The sequence below is a fragment of the Protopterus annectens genome, chromosome 11.part0 (assembly GCF_019279795.1).
Source record: "Protopterus annectens isolate FY-2018-M chromosome 11.part0, PAN1.0, whole genome shotgun sequence".
NCBI lineage: Eukaryota > Metazoa > Chordata > Ceratodontiformes > Protopteridae > Protopterus > Protopterus annectens.
Genome location: NC_056745.1, coordinates 835382972 through 835410471, shown reverse-complemented (window position 1 = coordinate 835410471; position 27500 = coordinate 835382972). Strand labels below are relative to the sequence as shown.

The 27500-nt window shown below is 44.6% G+C and overlaps 1 protein-coding gene across 1 annotated transcript in view; it reads right to left on the bottom strand.

The window, feature by feature from the left end:
• The window catches only part of KICS2 (KICSTOR subunit 2), a 117204-nt gene extending 91262 nt beyond the window's left edge, over positions 1–25942 (bottom strand). Inside the window, exon 1 of the mRNA XM_044088249.1 lies at positions 25425–25942. Within this exon, the coding sequence (XP_043944184.1) occupies positions 25425–25659 (235 nt within the window). The 5' untranslated portion in view covers positions 25660–25942. The remainder of the gene's footprint in view (positions 1–25424) is intronic.
• Between the last annotated feature and the right edge of the window lie 1558 nt (positions 25943–27500).

Below are 27500 nucleotides of genomic sequence, written 5' to 3'. Positions count from 1 at the left end.
GCTTTCCAAAGCTTTTCCAGTCCCAGAAGGTGCGTTGGATGTCTGACGTGTTGGCAGGTACATGGGCCATAAAGGTGACATCTGCGCACGCCCTCAGAACCAAGGAAGCCCCAGACGGAGCCAGTCCTGATCGCCTAGCCTGTACAGAAGCAGAAGAGAGCAAGTGCAAGGATAAGAGGGGAATGGTTGGAGGGAAGGAATACTGCAACATGGAAGAGAAGGGACATCTATGGTTATGGTAAAATTTTACACAACTTTCCTATATCCTTCTATTCCAATGCTGCAGTATTCATTAGTGGGTGAGTACAAAACTCACTGCTGGCTGGCAAGTGTTCTGGATGAGGATCCCAGGAACCCATGCAGGATAGCCCTGGCAAATCTTGCCCTGGCCCTGGAAATGTGGTCCAATTTATAGTGTCTGGTGAAGGTGTGCACAGAGGACCAGGTAGCTGCTTCCAGAATGGAGTTGGTGTCTAGGTCTTTGAAAAATGCTACAGAGGAAACCATGGCTCTTTTGGAATGGTCTCTAACATTGCCTGACAGTGTCTTCTTATGGTGTGTGTAACAAAAGGAAATGGCTTTAGCAATCCAAGAAGAAATGGTTTGTTTTCCAACAGTTTTCGCCAGAGACCTGGATTGGAAGGAAAAACAGCTGGTCTGATTTGCGTAAAGGCTTGGTCTTATGCAAACAGAACTGAAGTTGCCTGTGGACATCCAGGGTGTGTAGGGCCCTCTCACTGTCTTCCTCAGGGTTAGGAAAAAAGGTGGGTAGGTGAATAACCTGATTCAGGGAAAGGTCACTGACCACCTTGGGGATGAAGGAGGGATTAATTGTGATGGTGACCCTGTCCATATGGAAAAGTAGGAAGGGTGGGGTAGCCATAAGGGCTTGGAGCACAGAGACCCTCTTGGCTGAGGTCAGAGCTACTAGTAGTACAGTCTTTCAAGTGCAAAATTTCAAGCCAGCCTTGCCAGCTTGGTTTGAAGGGTGGCAGAGTAAGTTTTTCTAGGACATAATTAAGGTTCCAGGAAGGAGAGGTCGATTTTCTGGGGGGGGGGGGTCTTAAGTGTAAAACACCCTTTAGGAATAGCTTGGCTGGAAGTCTGGAAGGTAGTGGAGGTTCCATAGGCAAGCAGGTAGAAATGGCAGACAGGTGTGCTTTAAAGGAAGAGTAAGACAAGCCTGTCTTCAGCAGTTCACACATGTAGGACAGAAACAGAGGCAGGTCGCTGTCCAGCTGCTTCATCTGTCTTTTGTGACACCAGATAGAAAACCTTCTCCATTTCAAGAGAGATTTTCTTGTGCTGGGTTTCCTGGCCTCCTGCAGGACTGAGAGCATGTCCTCATTGTACAGGTGTCTGAAGGGAATCAGAATCCTATTAGCCACAGGGAGCGATGCAGGGATCTCCACTCTAGGTGAATCTGTGTCCCATTGTGCTGTATGAGTAGATCCACTGAGGGGGGTAACTTGTGGTGACTTCCCTTGGAGAGATGAAGAAGTAGGGGGAACCAGTGCTGCCTTGGCCAGTAGGGACTCAAGAAAAACATTTTCAGTGAGTCCTGCTGAATTTTCAGTAGGAGACTCTGGATCAGAGAGAAGGGGTGGGGGAGGCGTACAGGAATCTCCCCTTCCAAGACATTTAGAAATTATCTGTTTGCAGTGCCTTCAGGTCGTAAGGTCTGAAGCAGTAGCTCTGGAGTTGCCTGTCTGTAGAGGAGGTGAACAGGTCTATCTGTGGATACCCCACCTGTGGATCAGATCTAGGAAAACATCTGTTGACAGCATCCATTCTTGACTGTCTGAAGTGGTTCTGCTTAGGGAGTCTGACTGACAATTGTGTTGGGATGGGATGTAGGCTGCCTGGAGGGAGATCCCCTGGGAGATAGCCAGATCCCATACCTGTAAAGCTAGCCTACAGAGGCGGTAGGACTTCAGCCGTCCTTGCTTGTTCAAGTATCACATCACCATGGTGTTATCTGTAAAGATCTTCAGGGTGCCCTGTCTGAGGAAAGGCTGGAAGGCCTGCAGGGCAAAGAGAATGGCTGACATTTCCTTGATGCTGATGTGCCAATGTTTGTCTGTCTACAAACCTTGCACTGTTCTTGTGTCCAGAGTCACCCCCCCCAAGCCCAGATCTGATGCGTCAGTGTGCATAATTTGGGAAGCGGAGGGCATTTGCAGAGGGAGGGCCGGGTTTTGGGCAACCTGGGCCAGGCACCACTTCAGTTCTTGCTGGAGGCAGAGGAGGAGTGGGATCCTGAACTAGAGGGTGTGTGAGTGCTGGGTCCATACCGAGAGCAGATACCATTGCATTTTCTTCAAGTGTAGCCTTGCCAGGGGTATCATGGTAATAGTGGCTGTCATGTACCCAAGGAGCCTGAGGAATTCCCTCGCAGTCAGGATGGGTGAGAGGAGGGTGGACTGTAGATGGTGGCTCAAGGAAAGTACTTTTTCCTCCGGTAGAAAGGCCATCCTGAGGTCTGTCCTGATTCTGCATACTAGGATAGACAATGTCTTGTGTAGGATTTAGTTGGGATTTGGGGAAGTTTATGAGGAACCCTAGAGACTGCTGCAGGAGCAGAAGCTCCTTTGTGTGGGTGAGGAGGGTTTGTTTGTATACTGCTTGAATGAGAAGGTCACCTAGGTATGGGAAAATTTGCATTCTCCTTGTCCTGCAAAACAGTTATACCCTTTATGCTCCACACTTAGGGCAGTTTCTCGCATTTGTAAATACCCTTGGTGCAGTGGAGAGTCCAAAAGGCAAGGCACAGAACTGAAAATGAGAGGATCCTGCTTTGAATCTGACGAATTTCCTGGAAGATGGTTTTATGGGAATGTGCAGGCAGGCCTCCTTGATGTCCAGGGTCACCATGAAGGCCTGAGGAAGGAGGAGGGGAAAGAGAATGGGGAGTTTTATCATCCTGAAGGAGGGGACCTTCAAGAAGAGGTTGAGACAGGAAAGATCTAGGATGGGTCTCCATGGTCCTTCCTTCCTGGGCACCAGAAAGGTTCTGGAGTAGAAGCCTTTCCCTTGAGCCAAGGGGGAACTAGTTCTATGGTGCCTTGGAGTAACAGTCTGTTTAAAACCATGGGTAGAAGGGACCCTGGGGGGGGTGGAAGAAGGATAGGTAGTCTTGGAAGAGGAGAGATCCAAGAGATAAGTAACCCTTCTTCAGGATTGTCAAAACCCATTTGTCGGATGTCACTAGGGCCCATGCTGGGAGGCAGTGAGAGACACGGGAAGATAGAGATATGGTGGGAGGAAGTGGGGGAAGAAAAGGAGGCAGGCAGTCAGACACTGCCTGCCCTTTCTGGAAAGGGAGTCTCTGGGCAGTTGTCTGAGGAGTCCTAGGCTGAGTAGATAGTCTCATGTGGAGTCTTCTAGACCTGGAGGGGGCAAGGCCTAGAAGTTTTCCATATGAATTATGTCTTAGCTGGGTAGTTTCTCTGGAACTTTAGGATTGGAGAGACAAGGAGATGCTTTAAGTCTTGGAGTTCTTTCCCTTTTTGCTGGAGTGACTTGAAAAGGTCAGCCACCTTGGTGCCAAAAAGGGCAGAGTGATCCAAGGGTGCATCCAAGAGTTTGGTCTTGAAGTCACCCGGGAGGGGCTGTAGACGCAGACAGAAGTATCTCCTCAACACAGAAGCAGATGCAGCTGACCTGGCAGAGGCCTCAGCTGCATCATACACACACCTGAGAGAGTGTTTATTAACTTGAGAGATGAGCCTGAGCAAGGAAGACAGGGATGCCTTTACAGCACAGTCAGAGATACCACTGAGATCTTTAGAGGGTTTGTCTAGTAAAGTATTTGGCCATGTGTGAATGGTAATTCATAGCCCTAAAAGCTAGGGTAGCAGAAGTGTAAATCTTCTTTCCCCACCTCTCCATGGCCTTGCTGTCTTTACCTGCAGGCAGGACAGTGGTAGTAGGGAGATGTTTGGTTGCCCTGTCAGTAGCAAGAGAAATAGTAACTGGGTCTGCAAGAGGGCACTTGAATAGGAAATTCTCTGCATCAGGTACCCTGTATAATCTGTCTGCCATTCTAGGGGTAGGTGGCTGGGAATCTGGATTCAAGCATGCTGCAGCAAAAGCATCCAAGAAGGCAGGCTGGACAGGTGGAACAGGAGCCGTGTTTGGAGATTCCATACAGATCAGGTCATATAATCTTTTTTGGGCCTCAGACATGTCTGAGCAATCCCATTTGAAATGTTATTTCATAAGGTTGACTGTCTCCCCAAAGGTAAGGTCTTCCACAGGGGAGTCAGGTTCTGCAAAGGCTTCTTCCGGGGATCCATACCCCAGAGGGGAAGAAATCTATGAAGAGTAGGACAAGGAATCTTCTGAGGAGTCTGACATTTCCTTCTCTGCAGGGTGGCTAGGTGTTCTCTCAGGCAGGAGAGGCCTTGGGCTGAAAATAGGTGGAGCAGCCTAAGGAAGGTCTGCAGTAAGCCTAAGGGCCAGGAAAGCATTGCAGAGGCTCTGGCTGAAGGCCTGCCAGTCGGGCAGGCTTCCAGGGGTGGCGGAATATGCCTTGCCTTTTGTTTTTTCTTGGTAGGCCTAGCCGGTGTCTGGCTGGTGGTAGGCCTGGAAGTCACAGAAGGAACGGTGGAGGCCTGGTCCAAAGTGCCCATCTCAGTTACTGGTTCCCCCCCAGTGTCTGAATCAGGCGCCGGGATATCCTCCCCCGATGTGTCATCTGCTCTGGATTGTGCGGCCTCCTGCTAGGTACCTGCTTTATCCGAAGTGGCGGATGCCAATTCCTCAGTCAAACTGACGATGGCTACAGGCTGAGAATCGGCAGGGGGAGGCACAGTGGAAGTAAATGGCCACGTGGGCTTGGGTCTCTTCCTAGGTGGTTCGGATGGGGTGTCAAAGGCGGCTTCCATACAGACAGTGATCTAAGGCGCTGGTTTTCAAGGTATAAGTCTAGGGCCTGAAGTCGGCAACGAAGGGTCTTAGGGACAAACAACTTAAAAATGGCGCAGTTTTTATAATCCTTGATCGCTGCCCAAACAAAAGAGACACTGGTCGTGGGTGTCTTTATGGGGAATTTGGCGACCACTGTTGCACTTGCTCTTACTGGACATTAACAGACTACAGTACTACAAAAAAGGACTGAAATAATCCCCAATGGGGTACGTATCGTGATGCGAAACTGATTCGACATCCGCAAGTAGCAGGAACACCTGGTGTACGGCTGGCGGCTGAAAGTTCTGCGGGCCGGGGCACGCAGATGTCACATTTATGGCCCACGTATCTGCCAACACGTCTGACATCTAATGCACCATCTGGGACTGGAAAAGCTTTGGAAACTTGGCCGGACAAGCTGATCGGAGGAAGGGTAAACCAACTAGTGAATACTGCAACATTGGAATAAAATGACATCTGGAATATTAATAACAAATGATCAAATCATAAATATTGTGGGGGAGACATCTAAGTTCAGTTATAAAAATGGGCTGAACTTGAGAAGAATGTTATGTAAGGATATATATCTTTGTAAAAGGTTACAAAGAGAAAAGAAACATATTAGGAGAGGTACTTTTCCATGTGTGCACTGTAAAGGCGGTTAGTATAGTGACTCTTCGAATCTTTTTCGACATCCAGTTACTAATGTGGAATATAAGCCAAAGCTATATGCGAACTGTTTGACAAAAAACTTGGTCTACCTTGCTAATTGTCAGAAATGTGTTTTGTTTTATGTAGGCAAAAACAATCAGATGTTTAAAGCAAGAATACTGCAGCATACAAGGGATATACGTAACAAAGATAAACATAATGCCTTAGCAGAGCATATTTTACTGAACCCTAAGCACTCCTTTAAATTTATGGCACTTTATATACAGAAGGAGAACATGAGAGGAGGTGAGCTGTACCAAGACACTGAGTTTAGTGAACTCAAATGGATAGCTGACCTACAGGCATATCAGCTTCCTGGACTGAATGGTGTTTTGCCTTTAAAGCCGGCACTAAGGAGGCGTAGGCCGAATACCTGACTCCGATTGGCTAGGAATGCCTTTTTAAACAAAGTAAACGGTTTTAGTTTATGGATCTGATGAAGAGCAGTTTTGCTTGAAAGTGCTTACCCGTTTTTGTATTCAGCATTAAAGTTTTAACAGTTTTATGTCGTGGTAGCCCGAGTGGGTTTTTGTTCTCATTATTATCTTCTTTTTCTAACATTACGGGTTTTTAGTGTTCTTGTGGCTGCTGGTGATTTTTTAAGTTTACTGGTTGCACAGGCATGTTCATAGGTAGTTACTAGGCTACCAGCCCTAGGGCCTATGCAAGCCTAGCCAAAAAGGTACCCTGGCTTTCACCACCCAAGAAAATTATTCTCCTGTGCCCCTGTCGAGTAGAGCCACAGAGGTGATGCCCGGGGTGAATTTCCTATTTCCCATCCAATCATCAAGATTCGTCTTGAAGAGTGCTAATGAGGAGCTTTGTTTGATATAAATAGATAGTTTGTTCCAGAGTATGGGAAGTCTCTGGGACAGGAATCTATCCCTCCAGCATGTTCTGTTTATTGTGGTGACAAGGTTTAGGTCCCTAGAGCGTGTAGCTTGGAGGGATTGGGATTTCATTAAGTGAAGCATGTCCAACAGCTCTGGGTTTGACATAGCTTTGTATGTTAGGGAGAGATCGCCTCCGAGTAGGCGATATGCGACGGAGTAAAGCTGGAGTTTTTTTGAGACGGTCTGCATAGGGCATCTGTTTGAGGCTGGTAATCCTCTTTGTGAGGTACTTCTACGGCCTTTCCAGTTGCTGTAGATGTCTTGTGAGGTACATGCTAAAAGGGGTGTTGTACTCTACAATGGGTCTAATGAGTGATGAGTAGAGGGGAACAATTACCTCTTTTTTCCTGGATGAGAAACCTTTTGTGAGGAGGTGTGCCACGTAGAAGGATTTCCTGACTACTGTGGTGATGTGATTATCAAAGGAGAGACTACTGTCCACCTGTGTCCCAAGGTCTCTTATCACACTTTCGGTGTTAAGTAGACTACCACCTATGTGGTAGCTCATGGGTACAGAGTTTTTACCAAAGGGGATGACAATGTACATTTTGACACTGAGCTTGAGGCCATGGCTTTGGCACCAAGCATCGGTCTCAGTGAGGCCCTTTTGTAGGATGTCCACATTGTTAAAAGTTTCAATTATGGCTCCTAGTTTGCAGCCCTCTGCGAACTTCGTTGGCCAAAGACCTTCTGTGTTGGCCTGTACTTCAGAAAAGTAGACACCAAACAGGAGACGACCCAGGATTGAACCCTGTTGTACTCCACTTGTCACTTATCTGAAGTCAGATTTGGAGTCGGCTACTTTCACAATGTGGGTTCTGTCAGTGAGCCAGCTGGCAACCCATCTTGTGACATAGGGATTTATACCTAGTTTAGTGAGTTTCTCTATAATTCCAGAGTGGGGGATGGTGTCAAAAGCCTTGGCGAGATGTAGTTGGGTTGTGTGAACCCCCTTATCCTAGTCTACGGCTTTGGTGACTGCTTCAAAGAAGTCAATCAGGTTTAGGAGACATGATCTGCCTTTTACAAACCCAAACTGGGTGGGGTCCAGAGTTTGGAGATTACCAATGTCTTTGTTTATACGTTCCACGATGATACATTCCATGGCCTTGCAGACCAGGCTCGTTAGGCAAATGGGGCTGTAGTTCCCGGGGTCCGTGGTGGCTCCCCCTTTGTGGCGTGGGATAAGTGTTGCTGTGCGCCATTCAGTGGGCATAAAACCTGAGGCGAGGCTATGATTGAACATGGTGTTTAGGTGGGGTGCCAGTTCACTCTGTAGTTCATGTAGAACGCAGCCCGGGATGTTGTCAGGTCCCATGGATGCTGTGTTCTTGGCTTTGGAGAGTGTGGTTTTTACCAGTGCAGCCGTGATTACAGGAACTTTGCATTCTACAGGTATAGAGACGGGCCGGTCAGGGGGTGGGGGTAAAGTTAGCAATGAACCTATCTGCCAGGATGTTGGCAATATCAGTTGGTTCTATATATTTAGTGCCATTGTGCTGTAACTCAGAGCAGATCTGAGTGCTGCCATTGAGATTCTTGACATAGCTATAGAATGCTTTGTGGTTGTCTTTAGAATCAGTGGCGATCTTGTTTTCATAACTAGATTTGGAAGATTTTATGAGGGCTCTCAGCTTCTTAGTGAGGCTGACCAGGGAATTCTTCCAGTCATGGGATTTTACTCTTTTCTGCAACAGTTTCTTTCTTCTGTTGTAAAGTTTGTTTACGGCAGAGGACCACCAGATTGGCTTCTTTTTTTGGAGGACAGCATCTTGGTTCTGTTAGAGACAGCACGATCTATGCACTTGTGTAAGTGCTTATAAAGTGCATGTTTGTCAGGACATTTTACTTTCACAGTTGGACAGGCTTATTAACTGTCATCACAAAATGTTACAACTATTTTTCTCTTTGCACTCTTTTTATACTGTAATTTCAGATGTAAATGTCCTGTACTGTCACTGACACAGGGGTGTTACCCTTCTAGGATGACCCACAGACACCTCTAGGGGAGTGCACGTGACTGGCAATTGCATAAAATTGAGTGTTCTGCAGTAAATGTGTACACATGTTTTTGGGACAGTTTCTTTGATATCACTTTTAGCAGTTCACTGACAGTTTGTTAGCAAAATTAGTCATTTGCCTGTTGTTTTTGGGGTGGGGGAGCCAAGTTTTATTTCTGTGTTGGCACAAACAAAATTTGCTATGGTTACTTTCCTTGTTTTGGATCCAGCCTTGCTTTGTATGTGATTGTAATATGTTACAACCACACAATTCCATTTTTTATATTTAACTATCTTGACTGTATATGGTTTCTCTAGTGGGTAATGCTGAAATACTACCTTTTGTGTGTTAGATCTCAGCAGAAATTTTATTTATGTGAGACCTGTGTATGATCCTTCTTTTGTGTTTTATGTCACCTAGGACTATGGCTCCCAGGTGTCCCAATCCCCACAAACCCCCTTTCTGTGACCTTGAAAATGAAGTCAATGTAGAAGCAGTTAGGCAACATGGTGCCCTTCTACTTGAGAGGGGATGTGGCGCTATGTATGCCAGAATGCAAATTTGGCAGCAGATACTGGCTGATGTGCACGCAGTAGGTGGCCAGTGCATCTATATTATCAGGTGTGCCATAGGACCACTGACACAATTTCACTGGCTTGGAGGAGAGTAGCTGCAGTGGCCCATGAATGGATGGCTACCGGGGGGGGGGCTGCTACAGAGCCACCACTGACACCAAATGAGTTCCTGTCCACTGTCAGGGATCCAAACAGTTCAGTGGAAAGTGCACAACAGCATGTCATTAATGCTGGTGCTGCTGTTAAAGAGAGGACAAGTATGTCCCAGGAGGAGCTTCCAGGTAGGCTTACCTATCTCAATTGTTAAATACTTCTTGTATAGTAAAATATTGACAGCAATGCTTAAGTTCTGTTTAATAATATTTTTTTGGGGGATAGTTGTAGATGTATACAGTTAAACATTCTGGCTGTTTACACATGGGCTTGGGGTGGATGTGTCATTGTTAAAAGTATCATTGGTGGACATATAAAGGGCAAACTTATAACTATATAGCTCATCAGATGAACTGAAAGCACAGCTGCAGGTTGTCAAATCTTTTTCAGATGATATTGGAATGTCATTTGGTCTTGATAAATGTGCAAATGCAACCTTTAAAAAAGGAAAACTGCACCACCAGGAAAACATAAGTTTGGGACAAGAATGTGATGTAAAAGAACTTGACCAAGAGGGAGTGTATAAATACTTGGGAATTGATGAAGGAAATGTGAATAATGCTCAGTAAGGAGTACTTTAGAAGACTTAAATTAATCCTGAAAACAGCATTAATATCTAGGAACAAGATCCAAACCATAAATCAATTTGCTCTTCCTGCATCTAGGAACAAGATCCAAGCCATAAATCAATTTGCTCTTCCTGTCCTAACTTATAGTTTTGGAGTGACTGACTGGCCCCAAAAAGTGTTGGATAGATTGGATATTAAAACAAGAAGGATGCTTCATGCTTACCAAATAATTTATAAAAATCAGTGTATACCAAGATTATATATTCCCCGCTCTGAAGGAGGGATGGGCCTCCTTGAAATTGACTACATGTATAGATCTACAATCATGGGACTCCACACATATCTGCTGACCTCACAGGATCCAAATGTAGTTAAAGTTTTGAAACATGAGGAGAATAAATCTAAGATGACATCTCTGCTTAATTTAGCAGCAGCATATAGATGTCAAGCAGGAATGGAAATTATACCAGAAGTAGATAAAAACCAGGCAGCAACTGAATGTGCTAAAAAACAAAAGAAAGAATATAAAGTGAAAAACTAGATGAGAAGGCAAGAAGTGTGGAAAAAACATAAATACAGTTGCAAGTATAGAAAACTTCTGGAAGAGCCTCATGTTAATCAAGAAATGAAAGGTTAATATTGGCAGCCCAAGACAGCTGGTTTACAAAGTCCATTGAACATGTGGGAGATAACAGTCATATGTAGGTTTTATAAAACTGAATTGGAAACAGTCACACACCTTGTTGCTAGAAAACCGGATATAGTGGTCCAAGAAAAGAAGACAAAAGTAGCATTGATCATTGAAATAGACATACCCAGTGACTACAGTGTCTTGCATACAGAGACACAAAGTCAAAAAATACCTGGATTTGCAGGCAGAAATGACAGCCATGTGGAAGAAAGATACCCAAACAGTTCCAGTAGTGGAAGGAGCAACTGGTCTTATAAAAAATAATTTGCAATCGTATTTAGATATGTTACCAATTCATACGAATTGCAGAAGGAGTCATTACTAGGCACACTGCGGGTGCACCGAAGAGCACTTTTGGCTAACATCAAAGAGTGAAACAATACTAATTTCATGAACTTTAATCGTACTTTGACTTAGGAATGGGGTCCATTCCCGTCATGGTATTAGAAACCCAAAAGACTTGGAGAAATTAAAAAAGGCAAAAAGTTTTAATCCCCTGTGCTACTGTTAATTGTGAGGATGGTGTCCTTACCTTTTGCTTAACTTCTTCCAGGACCATCCTCCATAGGGAGCCTACAATCATCTCCACATGGTAAGCCAAACATTTTTATGCCAGTACTGATGAGCAATTCAAAGAAAAATATTTATTTTATGTCAGGACTGCTGTGTGTATTTCTGTACTGTATGTAACAGTGGTACCACTGTTAGTTTGTTTGTTAGCATATACTGGACTACAGTAGTGTAGGTATTAATTTCTTTCCTGTGTTTGTCGTTTATTATCAAAAGTGATCCTGACAGTGGAAGTGTAGGGCTCTTACCACCTGATGTCAGAGTATCAGCAGGCTCTGATGACGATGGTGGCCAAACAGGTACAGTTGGGGGTGCACAAGTTGAATCTGACACTGAGGCTGACATTCAACAAATACATCAACCAATTCCAGTGAGCCCTCACATACTGGACAGGTGGACAGTGAGACACTCAATCAGGGTAGTGTGGTTAACCGCAGCTTCAGTTTCTGCTGATGCTGGCCATAGCCAAAGTGTGGGCGAGGTGCCACATAGGAGGAAGCCTGCTGTCCATCCTCCACCTGATCCAGGTGAGTCTTCCCGTGCCACTCAACGTATGTTTACGACCATCACAGAGACGCAGGCATGCTCCAACATTTCCTCCATAAAAATGCTTAGAGTTGTAAATGTGGCATAGGCTGACATGTGTGACTGCCTCCACCATGTTGCTGATTCAATGGATTGAATGAATAACACACTGGAATGGGCGGAGTCTGATGGAATGCCTGCTGGGAGGAAGACGGCATCCATGTGGGCATAGGTCAACCACATCATCTGATGTTAGCTGACGTGGCTGTGCCCGATCATGCTCCCATGGTGGCACTACACTACTTCCACTGCTCAATCAGTGGTTGTGTTGTCCACACCTAGACGTGGCAGGCCATGGGGTTGTGGACCTGAGCTTCATCGTGAGGAGATCTTGGACAGCCATCAGTCATGTTCAGGTAGCAGCAGTGCATCTGACCACAGACGTGCCAGTGCAACTCCTGGCAGAGCCAGTTCTAGTGGTCCGGTATGACAATGAAGAACTGCCACCTCTGCCATTCATGGCTCACACCTGTCCAACATACTAAGATACAGAGTTTGGCTGTGTTCTTGCAGACACTCAACACACCAAATTTCACATGAAGGGCCCATATAGGCACACACACAACAGTTATATGGTTCAGCCGTGAGGTTTAAAGCTCATTCTGTCTCAGTGGCCATTTGTTACTTTATCCAAATGTCTGCCTGTTTCTCATTCTTATTCACATGCACTCACTTACCTTTTGTGTTATTTTAGACCCCCCCACAACACCCTGTGCAGGCGAGTATAACTGTGCCATATCCCTGTTTTCTATCTTTTGGATTCAGGGATACATAACCTTTGTATCTGATGCTCAGGATGCACAGCTAACTTAGTGCTTAGTTTATCTGTGTTTGTGATGTTGTTTTGCTAATTGTACTTTTGACATTTTGATCTTACAAAGTTAGTTGGTAGAAGCAAAACAATTTTTTGCATTATTATTTAAGAATCTTCTGAGGGTTATGAAGTCAAACTGAAATGTGTCTCATTACTTCCCAACTTCTCTCTAAAGATTTTCCAGTACAAAGTATGAGACGAAACTGAGGACATTTGGTGACCATCAGTACTTTGGAGAGGTATGAATGGTGAATCTTTGATGCCAGAGACTTATTACTTGATTCAGGACACATGTATTCACATAAGACTGCTGTCACATGTTGAAATCATTGCTGTACAAATCACCCTACTTTTACTTACTTACATTACCAAGTAACAACATGCAAGGATATGCCATTCATTTGCATTATTACACAGTTCTGTTTTAACACTCCAGGTTTAACACTTGGCTTATAAATCCAGCAGTTGCTACAGTTTTAGTTCAGGGCCGGGTCTGTCTGATGCTAGCAGTACACAGCCATTACATGGGTAGGTAAAGGTTGTTAGCATTGCCTGGCATCGATATTACTCTATGTATGTGTGTAGGATGAAGGTTTTAGCCCCTTAGGTGGTGACAGAGTGTGCTATGTGTTGCCTTTTAGCCAATGCAAGGGCATATTGAGCATGCGCATGTCTGCCTACACCCACAACAGCTCCTGGTTTCCCCTCTGACTCCTCACCTGAGTGTGGCTGTGGTGACCTTACCATTGGTGGTAGGATGTGTGCCTCTTCCCCTTGTTGATCCTGCTGAAGTTGTTTTCTCAGGATGTGAAGCATGGCACAGATGGTGAAGATTTCAGTACATGTACGTGGATTGCACTGCAGGGCTCCCCCAGATGTTTCTAGGCAGTGGAACCATGACTTCAGCAGCCCAAACACATGCTTTATGATATTTCTGGTTTAAGTGTGTGCCTCATTATGGCATTCTTCAGTAGGTGTGTTTGCATTTCTGATGGGCATCATCAGTCATGGTTCCAGTGCATAACCTGCATCCCCCAATATATGACCCTGTGCAATAACTGCCTGGGTTGCCAGCACACACATTCAAGATGATTCCATTAGCATTACACATGACTTGGCAGTTAATGGAGTGGAACCTCCTTCTGTTTATGTCGACCCTTCGCTGTTCCCCGGGTGGTGCCTTGATTTCTATATGTGTACAATCTATGGCACCCAGTAGTGTGCTACAGGGTAGAACTCCTGCATATTTGTGGCCCTGTCCTTAGGTGTACAGGGAAAATACATGAGGTCATTAGCATGTTGGAGCACAACATTCAGGAATTGATGGAGGATCCTGGATGCTGACACCTGTGACACCCCCAGCATGTCCTCTGATGGTCTCTGAAAGGTTCCTGTAACTAAAATTCTAAGTGCTACACATACTTTTGTCTCGACTGATATTGGTTACCCTTGGTTTGCCCTGGGTCTGAGTGGAAGAAGACAGAGTCTACAGAGTTCCTGTAATGTGTCTCTATCCACCCTGTAGTGCACTACAATTTCCACCTTACACAGACTGTGATAAATTAACTGGGGTCTGAAAACTCATCTCCTCCTTTGCCTTGGTCTATTAGCAGCAGCTAGAGCTGTGTAGACTCCTTTCCGTGGCTGTATTCCAATAGGTTTTGGAATTCACACTGAACACCAGCACTGAGTCTAAGCCATACATAAAATCTGCATTTCAAACAAGGTATTTGGAGGTGATTTTGACTATACACAGAATAACTTGATATGACTGTTTATATATTTTAACTGGAAAATCTCAACTTGAATTCCCATTTCTCTGTGAAGGAAAAAGGTTTTTAGTATTCCCAATGTAGCCATCCATTTCTAACCTCATTCTGCGTTTTTTGGCTTCTTTTATCACATAAAATCATGATTTATGCTTTTTTTTCTCTTGCCTGACTCCTTAGACATAGAGGACCCCTTAGACATAGAGGAAGATGTTCTGGAACATTCAGGCTGGGTGTAAGTGTTACCATTCATGATTATACTCAGCACATTGCGGAGTATTTCCCTTTCTTTTTTAACTGTTTTGTCTGTTCCTCCTTGGCTCTGGACAGGATTTTTTTTTTCATTTTGTTGAATAGCCTATTTATACTAGGGGTTCACCAGGGTGGTTAATTTTGTCAGTAATCATAGGTTTGATTTGGACAGTTACTGCCTACTCTATGCAGCTATGAATGTGGCTGTACAGTGTTTTTGTGTACAGCTCATAGTAGGCTTCAGTGTCATCCGGGTTTGGAGGGGCATGGAAGTTTAATAAGCTATCAATTAGTTTCAGGTAGTTGGCCTTAGCAAAGCTCTCAACAGGTTTGGAATTTGATGTGGGTTTTAGGCTAGTTTTAATACTAAAGATCATTTTGTGGTCAGATCTTATCAGGATTGAGTTAAATGCATGGGAGGAAGCAGCATCCCCCATGTTCTTGAGTACTAGGTCTAGGATATATCTGTACCTCTAGTTGGGGAACTAAATTGTTGCTTCAGGGTGTTTGCATTGATGAAGTCCAAAAGCCTCTGAGCACATGAATTATGGGTCGTATAAGCCTCCCACTGTATGGAGGGGTAGTTGAAAGTCACCCATAAGTACAGTGCAAGACTGAATGTTAAGAGACTGCAGTAGGTATAGGTAGGAGGTGTGGTCTTCCAGACTCATACTAGGGGATCTGTAGCTAGCAAGGATATGATAGGGGGTTGCATCTATGATTAGCTGGGCATGAAACAGCTCAAGCGAGTCAGGTTGTTGGCCCAGTTTAGCAATGTACTTGTCCGTTATGAAAACTGAGACACTTCCTCCCTTTGTTTTATCCTGAGCTGAGGGAAACAAAATATGCGAAAGGCATTGTAACCTTTGCTAGCTGGGATGCTTTCCAGGCTCTGAACCACGTTTCCGTGACTGCACATATGTCTGCATTCTCCAGCGTGAGGACTACTTCCGGGGAGTGCAGTTTTTTACTTAAACTCCTAGCATTGAGCAGCAGTACTGTTATGTTGGAGGGTTTAAAAATTTGGTACGGCCTAAAAAAGGCATTATGGGGACAGAAGACAACATACACTGGTGACATATGACACATGTGGGGGGTAAAAACACCTTGGACGGGGAGGAGTGTTTGGAAATTGGAAGCCCATGAGCCCCCAAATGGAAATAGTGGGACTGAGGTCCCCACCCATGGGCAGTCACCACTGCACCTTCACGGTCCCGAAGGTGACTGTGCTGTGGGCTGAGCAGGAGGGGCAGGCTGACCCTCTAATTGCACCAAATGGCCCTCAAGCTGGCATAGCAGGATCTCCCAATCTTCTGTGGAGCTCCCTATGTACCAGTCCCTGTACCCGACTTCAGGTGATAGGATCCTGTCCACGCCCACTACCGGGGGGGTGAGCCCCATCCCCTGAGGCGGTTCCACCTGAAGGTGGTGCAGAACTAGTGGACGAGGAGGTCCCGGGGTGGGTCTCAGATGTGCTGGGGCCCGGTGCCACGGCCAGATGAGCTGGTAGAGGTGGGTCCGCTGGGAATGGCCTTCCCAAACATGCTATGGTGTTGCAGTTTTAGAACATATGTTGGTTAGTAAAAGTCAACACAATTTAGGATTAGTTATAACAGCATGCATAGATATTCCCATTAACCCAAAACACCAGGTTTGAAACAGTTGCATAGCAAACAGAACACATGCATATATGGAACCACAGTGACCATTACAACGGCATGCAGGTTACATTGATAGCAACAGGCCACCAATGATAGTGTTTCAACATGGAACATGAATAAAACACATTTCAATATTTGCTGAACAACAGGACATATGTCCCAACAGTAGGTTTGGTGTAAACATAACCATTGATTTGTGTGTTTAGATTATTGTTGCAGATATGGTGGGGAGGAGAGAGAGATGTCAAGTAACAACTTTTATATCCTTGCAATATGAGGTCCTCTGACCTTTTTTCCTGTTTATGTCTTCCAGGTACAACTGGGAACGGCTCCCTGCATATACACCCCAGGAAAATGATGTAATTATAAACTTCATCATACTACATCATGGCACACTATTTGGCCGCAGGGCCCATGATCTGCAGGAGTGGACCGCCCTGTGGAACGAGCTCGTCCACAGGGTAAATGATGTCGGCCTGCATAACTGCAGTTATGAGCAGGTGCGGCATCGATGCACCGATCTGATCCGCCACGCCCATCAGCGTGTTGCTACAGTTAGGAGGGACCAGCTAGCCACAGGTGGGTATCATGCCAACCAGCCCCCACTGACACATGCTGAGGAGCTCCTCGCCAGCCATGGGGCACAAGTCCACCAGCCAAGCCAGGAACCTGAAGATAGCATTGTGGAGGTGGGTGCCACCCACACAATGGACGAGGAGCATGCAGGTAAGGCCCCAGGGCACATTAGTAAGAGCACTGTTGCTTATCCATTTTCATCTGTAAAGTATCTACATGCATATGTCAGATAACATAGTCTGTTGCTGCAGTGTAGTAATGAACAGATGTGCATGATCTCTAGTATTGTGGGTTTGTACTGTTGATGTATGGAAATGCTTCTACCACTCTGTACCAATGCGACAGTTGTGGCTACTGACATTACGTCTCTCACACAACTATGTAGGTCCCTCTGGTATACAACTGGGGGAGCAGCCTGTAGCTGGTGAGTATGGAGTTGTTTTGTTCAGGTTTGCCAATACACCAGCCATGTTATGGCCATGGTATTTGCCATGCACACATTTAACACACCTACCCACAATGCATGCTGTAGATGTTCACTTGTTGTTGCTGTTAACTGTAGTGCATCACAGTGGTCACCATGGTGGTATATCTGAAGGGTATACAAGAGTCCTGCAGTATACCTAACAACCTGTCAGTGCAAGATGTGTGGACAGAGATGAACATGATGGTGGGACAAATGGCATACAGTAGGGACATGTCTGAAACATTACCCTTATACAGTAGCTACAAACGTGTATACACCACTATTACAATAGCAGCTGTTCCTGATCTAAACAACGGCAAATCACAATACCACAGTCCACACCTTTTACATCCTGTAATGTGATCCTAACACGAGCAATGAATGTGTAAAATGGAATCCTATGTTAGGACAACAAATATGGGGAATGCATAACTTAACAAACACTGGAAGCATATGTGTGCACACACTCCAAATAACATATTGTGGAAGCAGCTTTTGAGGTACTGACAGAATTCACTCTTCTAGAGTACACACCTTCCGTCAAGTACAGGGCCTCAATGTCACACCAAGTAATGGTCTGCGGTCTAAGGACTATGCCCATGACATCTGCCCACTCACCTGCAACAGAGGCAGCAGTGGCTTGTACACATCTTACAAACCATGTAATGGATCCCATATCCGAAAACTAGCACTCAGGAGTGGGAGAAGTAGCCTTACCTCACCATTGCATATACCATGGCAAACAGTGCAGTCAGTCATGTATGTTTGCATGAAGTATGGGACAACATTAATGTAGAAAATAAACAGATGCCCATCTAAGACAGATGACAACACATGTTGCAAACTCATCACGGAGGCTGACCAGAAACATGCAGCAACACTGAGGGACATGCAGGAATGTCTAGCAAGTACTGCCTTTGAAAGTGAGTGACATCAGCAGCAGTGCTAAAGGAGGAGTAAGGGAAATGTAGTAAGTGTGAATGAGCACAAAATCAGGTGTCATAGAATACACACAAACTCTCTCTCAGAGAAACACACATTATCACAGTTGGCAGGATCAAGATTAGAACTCCTACCTAACTAGTTTGCTACACTACAGTATTACACAGTTATCGTAAGAGACACAGAGCTTATAGGAATGAAGCACTGCCAAAGGGTTATTTCAAGGTGAATGACATCAGCAGGCGTACTAAAGTAGGGCAATGGAAGGTGTAGGGAGTGTGAATGGCTTCAAAATCATTCAATTCCACACACACACACACACACACACACACACACACACACACACACACACACACACACACACACACTTGACTACTTGAGTACTGAGATGCAAAGGTTTCACTGCTTCACAGGTGTGCAGTATGTGAATGGGCCTGAAGGCTGTACAAGCCTAGGCAAAGGGAATACCTTGGCATCAGGCCACATGACAATAGTCTCCAGTATGGCTCAGGGGTGTAGTCCCTGGAATGGTCCCCAGGGGTGGGTATTGTATTCACCATCCACTCATCTGGGTTACTATTGTGGGTGGCCAGTGATGTGCACTGCTTCCCATGTAGGTGATCTATATTCCATAGCATGGACATTGTCTAGGTTGTGTACATTTCCCACATGCATGTTCTTGGACGTGTGGAAGTGTACTTCAGGTTTCTGCGGCATGTTGTGTAGACAGATTGTTATCTTCTGATGTAGCATTCCTGACCTCATTTGGTGAGACCTGGCTATGTAACTGAGGTTGTGCTTGCACCTACACTGACAGCATGACACAGGTATTCAGTGGAGTTAGTGGCGTCTGTCAAAAACAGGGCGTGTGTATAAGGTATGGTTGTTGCAGGCGTCCAGTGGGGAACATAGCAAAAGGGCCACTGTAAGCATTTATTTGCCTACTGCAGGGATGGAACGGGGTGCCACGTCCTTTTACTTGTTGGATAACACACAGTCAGGGGATGTAACTCATCAAAGTACTTCTGATGTCAGTGGCACTGTTGTGGTCAACAGGCATGTAGTCCACTGAAATCACACCATGGTTACTATCTGTGTGGCAATATGCAGGGAACTACCAATATTGTGGCTGTTGCCTAGTCAAGTGTATTTATGTATGAGCCGTGGGTGGTGAGTGTTCTCAGAGTAATAGAAGGGTTGCCTATATTGTTCACCAATACATAATGTCACATGTAGGGGTACGGATTGTCTGCACCAGCCTCTCCGGTGTTTGACATCTGTTGTTCTTGTAAGGTGGACGCTGTGATATATATATACTAGGTCCTCAACATAATAATTTAGCAAATCCCGCCCCACAATGGATCCTGTTATTACACAATCACAGCAACCTACACACAGGATACTGATGACAGACACACACACACACACACACACACACACACACACACACACACACATGCCAGTACTGAGATTCAAACCCCTACCTAGCTATGTATTGCTGCTATAGTGTACCACATTTATCGCATGAGCCACGGAGCTTATAGGATGGATGTTGTCCTAAGGTACTTCTAAGGTGAGGAACATCACCAGCCCTTGTAAATACTGGCACTGGGTGATGTAGTGGGTGAGAGATCCCAAAAAAAAATTTTTACCCTACACACATATTTACATTTGCCAGGTGTTAGGTTCAAAACTCTAACAAACTTTATGGACCATTATGTTATGCATTTACCACATGCGCCACTGACCTGACATGGTTTAGGATTGGCAACAGGTACTTCTAAGGTGGATGACATCTGCAGGACTGCTCAAGTCAGGCTCTGAGATGTGTACTGGGTGTAAATGGGGCCAAATTCTTTGAGGTACAGACATACATATGTACACACACACACAAACACTTGCCACAGATGAAATTCAAATCCATACCTATGTAGTTACTGCTACTACATTGCTTCGCATTTATGGCATGCGCCATGGAGCTTACATGCTGGGAGCTCTCCACAGGTATCTTTGAAGGTGACTAACATCAGCAGCAGTGGTAAAGGAGGGGTGAGGGGAGAGTAGTAAGTGTGAATGTCCATAAAATCAGGTATCATCAAAGACACACACACACACACTCACACAAACACACAAAGTTTCACAGTTGCCATGTCTGGGATTAAACTCCTACCTAACTAGTATGCTACACTATAGTATTACGCAGTTGTCGCAAGTGCCATGGAGCTTAGGGAGCTGGCACTTGTCCATAGGGTTATTTCAAGGTGACGGACATCAGCAGGCTTGCTAAAGTATGGCAATGGGAGGTGTAGTGACTGGGAATGGCCTCAAAATCATTCATCTCCACACACACACACACACACACACACACACACACACACACACACACACACTTTTACAGTTGCCATGTTTGGGATTAGAACTACCTATTTTTCTACACTACAGTATTACACAAGTATTGCAAGCACCACGCAGCTTATAGGGCTGAGACTTGGCCAGAGGGTTATTTCAAGATGACTGACATCAGCAGGACTGCTAACATGGGCAATGGGAAGCGCAGTGTGTGTGCGAATGGGCCATAAACCATTCCTCTGGAAACACAGAGACAACACTCAGTCACACACAACTTTACATTTGACAGGACTGGGTATACAAATGCTAGATGAATACTGATTTATACTATTGTGTTACACAGTTATCACAAGCACCACAGACACTCTAGGGCTGAGGGCTACCAAAAGCAATGTCTACAGTGATTGACATCAGCACATCATGTGATATTAGCCAATTGGATGTGTGGTGGGTGGGACAGGCCTCATGATGGAAATCTCTCTGTCACTGTCTGTCTCTCTCTTTCCCACATCTCTGTGTGTATGTTTGACATATTCATAGGTTCATACTAGGCTATCTGCCCTAGGGCATTTATAAGCCTAGCCAGAGTGTGTTTGGCTTTCGCCACCCATTTTAAATGAATTTTGCTATGCCCTTTTTCGAGGTTAGTATACTGTGCCTCTGTCTAACAGTGACACAGAAGTGATACCCGGGGTAAACCTACCATCTCCCATCCACTCATCAAGATTCCTCTTGAAGAGAGTCAATGAGGGACTCTGCCTAACCTGGACTGGAATTTTATTCCAGAGTGAAGGGAGCCTCTGGGTTATGAATCTGTCCCTCCAGCATGTCCTATTTATTTCAGTGCTGAGGTTCAAGTCTCTCGAGTGTGTAGCTCGATGGGATTTGGATTTTCTGAGGTGCAGCATGTCCATTAATTCCGGGTTGGACATGGCTTTATACATCAGGCACAGATCGCCTCTGAGCAGGCGGTATGCCATTGAGTAGAGCTGGAGTTTCTTTAACCGGGCAGCATATGGCATCTGTTTGAGCCCTTTGATCCTCTTGGTGAGGTACTTTTGGGGTCTTTCCAATTGCTGCAGGTGTCTGGTAAGGTACATCCCAAAAGGGGCATTCTACTCAATTATGGGCCTGATGAGGGATGAGTATAGAGGCACGCTGACCTCCCCTGATCTAGATGTGAATCCCTTCATGATTAGGTGGGCTATATAAAATTTTCTAACCACTTTGGCCAAGTGGTTGTCAAATGAGAGATTGCTATCAACTTGGGTCCCCAGGTCCCTAATTACTTCTTCCGTACTTAATGGATTACCACCCATGTGGTAATTTGGGGGCACTTTGTTTTTGCCAAAGGGGATGACTATACACTTCTTGGCGTTTAGCTTGAGGCCATGGCTCTGGCACCAGTTGTCTGTTTCTATGAGGCCCCTTTGGAGGATGCTTGTGTCGGCTGGAGAGTCGATTATAGCGTCCAGTTTGCAGTCATCTGCGAACTTGGTCAGCCACAGTCCTTCCGTGTTGGCCTGTACCTCTGAGAAATATATACCGAACAGGACAGGTCCCAGGACTGAGCCTTGTGGGATGCCACTTGTAACTGGTTTGGAGTCTGACATGGCTCCAGCAATTCTAACCATGTGGGTTCTGTCCTTGAGCCAGTTTGCAACCCATCTAGTGACATAGGGGTTTATATTTAAGCTGGTGAGCTTATCTATAATGTCCGAGTGGGGTATTGTATTGAAGGCTTTTGCGAGGTCCAGGTAGGCTGTGTGGACCACCTTCCCCTCGTCAATGGCCTTGGTGACTGTTTCAAAGAAATCGACCAGGTTTAAGAGGCAGGATCTGCCCTTAACAAAGCCGAACTGGGTAGGATCCAGTGTCTGTAGGTCCCCAATATCTTTTTTATGAGGTCCATGATGATCCTTTCCATAGCTTTGCAGACCAAGCTAGTCAGGCTTATGGGGCGATAGTTTCCAGGATCCGTTGAGGCACCACCTTTGTGGAGAGGGACCACTGTTGCTGTACGCCACTCTCTGGGTACATATCCTGTGGTAAGGCTGAGATTGAACAGTAGTTTTATGTTTGGGTTTAGCTCTTCTTGGAGTTCATGTAGGATGCAGCCCGGACACCGTCTGGTCCCATTGATGCTGTGTTTTTTGCTTTGGAGAGGGCAGCTTTTACCTGAGCATCTGAGATGTCAGGGGGGCAGCACTCTGCTGGGATAGATATTTGCCCTTTGGTGGGGAGGGAGAAGTTTGCACTGAACCTGTCAGCTAGGATGTTGGCAATGTCTGTGGGTTTGGTGTATTTTTTGTCATTTTGGACCAATTCTGAGCATATCTGGGAATTCCCACCCAGGTTCCTAACATAACTAAAGAAAGCCTTGTGATTATCCTTAGTGTCCTGTGCAATTTTTCTCTCGAAGCTGGCCTTAGACGATTTTATGAGTGCCTGTAGTTTTTTGCTAACACTGATCAGAGATGCCTTCCCGTTTTGGGATTTTGCTCTATCATGTAGTAGCTTCCTCATTCTATTGTATAGTTTGTTTATGGCTGGGGTCCACCAGACAGGACGTCTGCCTTTGGAGGATTGGGTCTTGGTTTATAAAGGATTCTGCGGTCTGGGCCGTATTTTCCACAGGCCCGGGGGCTTTGAAGGATTCCACCTCGGTTTTGAGGAGTGTGAAATTTGTTTTAGAGAAGTTTATCACTGTGGTTTTCTGGGCAGGGGGTGGGGTCGGAATGTGAATATCCAGTGAGATTAGTTTACGGTCTGATCTCACCAGTGAGGGATACACTTCTGGTCTGGAACACAGAGTCCCCATGTTGGTGATGATCAGGCCCAGTATGTTTTCCCCTCGTGGGAGTGGTAACAAGTTGTTCCATAGCGTTTGAGTTTATAAATTCTAGGAACCTTTGAGCTAGGGTGTTGGAGCTAGAGTAATGCTCCCAGTCTATGTTTGGGTAGTTGAAGTCGCCCAATATAATGGTGTTTGGAGAGACCTTCATATTTGGCCGAGTGGGGTTCCTGGGTTTGGGAGGGTGGTCTGTAGCAGGCTATAAACTGGAAGGCAGTTTTACCCACTGTTAGTTGCACATGGATAGTCTCTGATGCTTTGTGCTGTGCCACCAACCTGGAGGTGTGGGTATCTTTGACGAATATTGATACTCCCCCTCCTTTTCTGGTTCGGTCCAAGTTTTGGGGCTGAAAAGCATGGTATGAGGTATAACCTGGCAGTGCTGGGGTGCTCTCGGGAGCCTTGAACCAGGTTTCTGTTACTGCACAGATATCGATGTTCTCCATGCTAAGGAGAGTTTGAGTGCATGCATCTTGAGGTTTAGACTTCTGGTGTTGAGTAGCATTACTCTTAGTTTCTTATCCCTTGTGATACCTATGGAGGTGGGTTTGTCTTTTGAGCCTTGCCTAAAAAAGGCACTATGGGGGTAGCAAGAGCCTTTGCCAATATCCGAAAGCCCAGGGGTGACAGGTGCAAGCCGTCCCTAGCGAAGCATCGTGGCTTGTCGAGCATGTCATCCCAGGCTGACAGGCATTGGATCCCTTTGAATGACACCAATACTTAAGCCAATTGTTGAAATTGATCATCTTGTCTTCATATTGTGGCATCATTCTTGGTGAGGGTAAGATGCTACTCAGGTCAGGGTCATACCAGCCTGGGCCACATGCTCAGAGAGCTCCTTTATGTCTCTTTTCATGTAGTCCAGGGAGGTACGTCTCAGGTCATTCACACCATCATGGACAATGACGGAGTCATATTTGTACTTGCCTTGGAGTGACCTGAGTGCTTGTGTTATGTGGTGGATCCTAGCGCCCGACAGGCAGCTCACCGTGACCTTCTCCTTGTTCAGCCTGGTGAGCGGGACGTCAGTGTGCCTGACGATAGTCACCTATTACAAGTGTATCAGGTGTGTTTTTTAGCCTTAAGGGCTGTGACTGTTCAGCACACTGGCTTTGTGAGCTATGTGTTGCACGTGTTTTGTTTTGGGGTAGCGGTTGCTTGGGTGTCTGCTTTGGAGGTCTCTGCTGCTTAGGCAGATTTTTATTTAGAGCCTCAGAGTATGTTTTTGTGTGTTTATGTGTTTGGTTTGCTGTCATGGTAGGTCTATGTGAGACTGGAATTGTAGTGAGTGTGTATGGGGGATTTATTTTCTGTGTACAAATTGAGCCAAGTGAGTTTTCAGGAATCAGTACATTCGAAAAACTATTTCATCAGATAAACACGGAGACTAAAAAATTATATTAATACGGAATAAAAACACATACTATTTGAAGAGATTCAAACTATCTGACAACTAGTTATCAAGACACCAAAACAGCGCCGAACTCCTGAATGCCAGGAAAAATGCCTGACAGGTGGCTATCATACCGCTCCACTAAATAGGGACAAATTGAGAAATAATCAGGGACACTTTTTAAAATATCAGTGTTGTTAACTTGAGATCTTAACTGAATAAGAAAATGCAAATAAATATAGTTTCTAAAGTAAAAGAACTATGTAACTCTAATTATTATTAACTGCAACTCAGTCTCCAAAAGTCACCAGTTTTAGGAGGAATTAAGAGGAACAGAGCTAAAAAGTGTCAAAATCAGAGACAGTTGAGAGGTATGAGGTCCGTGGCTTGGAAACTCGAGATAGATGCATGTTACTTATCAGTTTGAATGCAAGCAACATCGAAACCTAAATAAAATTCCACCAGATGGCGCTAAGACTGCATTAAACAGCCTTAATAATTTGCTGCCCAAAATCCGCTAACGTCCAGGACTATAGTGCACAAGCATATGTATCTTACTTAAATTTTATATTTAGAAAATGAATTTTCTAGTTCTTTACGTTACATGGTGTAGAACATGTAGTTAACATGACTACTTTTTCTATTTGCTAATATACTGACACAAAGCAAAATAAAAATTGATGTCCTACCAAGTTTTTGTCCCAGAAACGTCATACTGTGATATGCTTTTTCTGCAGCTGCCAGGTGTGCCAGGGCCGCCAGAAGCGACGACCAGCTGGCACCGGCGCTTTTATTGTTCTCTTTCTCCTTTTCCACATAATCTTTTGCTCGGTCGTATGAAAAAATGCCTAACTGCTGAAAACAAGTTTCAAGAACAGCTTGTTCCAATGGCACCGGTGAAAGAGGAGCTAAATCGTTATTCATTTCAAGCACAAGGAGCCACAATCCACAATGGTTTCATTTAGTGAAGTAGCAGTCCAGGGAAAACACATGACACTTGAGATCTGACAGTCAAGAAATTCCACGTTTAAACACAGTACATAATAGATGGTCACCCAAACTTGATAGCGATTCTGTTTGTTGCTCTAAAGTAATATAATCCACCATCAGAACATATTACACTCAAACTTGAATTATTCAGAGCAAAAGCAAACAGCCACTGTTTTTCATTTATGTTTAGTGATCCAAGTTAATCCCGGAAGCAAAATATACCAAGTACGGCAAACTGCTGTAACCAAAACTATTGCCGTACGTTTTCTTTAATGAACAGTTGTAGTCCTCGGTTTTCAGATTTTCTTTACTAGAGCATGTGATTACAGTGGGCATACCTCTCAACTGTCCGTGATTTTGACTCAAATTTTAACTCTGTCCCTCTTAATCCCTCCTAAAACTATTGACTTTTGGAGGAAAGGTGGGGAATTATACTTAATGAATAATGACAATAATTAAGAGTTATAAACTTCTTTTACTTCAGAAAAAGTGTATTAATTCATATGCTTTGATTCTGTCTATGTTTCAAGTTAATAGCACTAATATTTTAAAAGTGTCTCTGATTTTTCTTGACTTGTCCCTGATTCTGTCGAAATGTGCCCCCAACTGGTTGAGAGGTCTGAGTGGGTGTGTGACAAGTGGACAATGTAAGGTTTTAGATTACATAAAAGAACCAACCAAGGCTAGCACTGTTGCTTAAAACTGTAGTTGACTACATAGCTCTCAGTCAATCAGGGACAAATCTCAACAGAATCATTACAGGCAAATCCAGAAATAATCAGGAACGATCAGGAACACTTTTAAAATATTAGTACTTTTAATTTGATCCGAGTCATTTACAGAATTAGAGCATGTGAATTAATATGCATTTTCTCAAATAAAAGATGTCTATAACTCTGTATAATGTCTATTATTGTTGTTAGTTAGTGTAATTCACTTTTTATCCAAAAGCCACCAGTTTTAGGAGGGATTTAGAGGGACAGAGCTGCAATTTGAGTCAAAATTAGGGATAGTGGAGGTATGTTCGACTATTGGAAGAATGAGTTTTGGTTTAAAATAACTGTTTTTTTTTTGACAAGTGTAAAATACATTGTTTCACAAAGTTAAAATGAATGGAATAATATTTCATAATATGTGATACTTTAAAACAATTATCTTTGTAGTAGTATATTTCTTTTTTCTGACACCATTATATGTTAAATTATATTATCATGAATATCGCACGATAGTGGTGTCGCCTCACAGTAAGACGTCCCGTTCGATTCTCAGCTAGAGCGTCTTCCGTGTGGAGACATGTGTGAATGGGCGTACCTTCGTTGAAGGTTGTGCATCAGGGCTGGCAACTCGGCATGTAAAAATCTACTGCCAATCATTAGCGGACCGGAGTTCCGCTGTGGCGACCCCTAACCGGGAAAAGCCGAAAGACAACAACAACAACATTATATTATCATGAATGAGAACTCTTAAAGGATTTTTAGGTACATTCTAGGATCTCAGCATGGATCAGACTGGAGAGTGCTGGAGTAATTACGCATTTTCTGAGCATCTTAAAGAAAAAATAAGGCTTACAGAACCCTGAATGCCTGCAAACCTAGAATAATCTCTACAAGCTTTCTTAGCTATAGGGATGCATCTCAAAAATAGCCTTTCACGTTTAAAGGGGCAAACATGCTTTAATGGTAAAGGGGATAGCATTTAGAAAAAAAGTGTTTATTTTTAAACAGTACATGGGTGGGTGCTGTATCCCAGTTGACAAACTGTATAAATAAATAAAA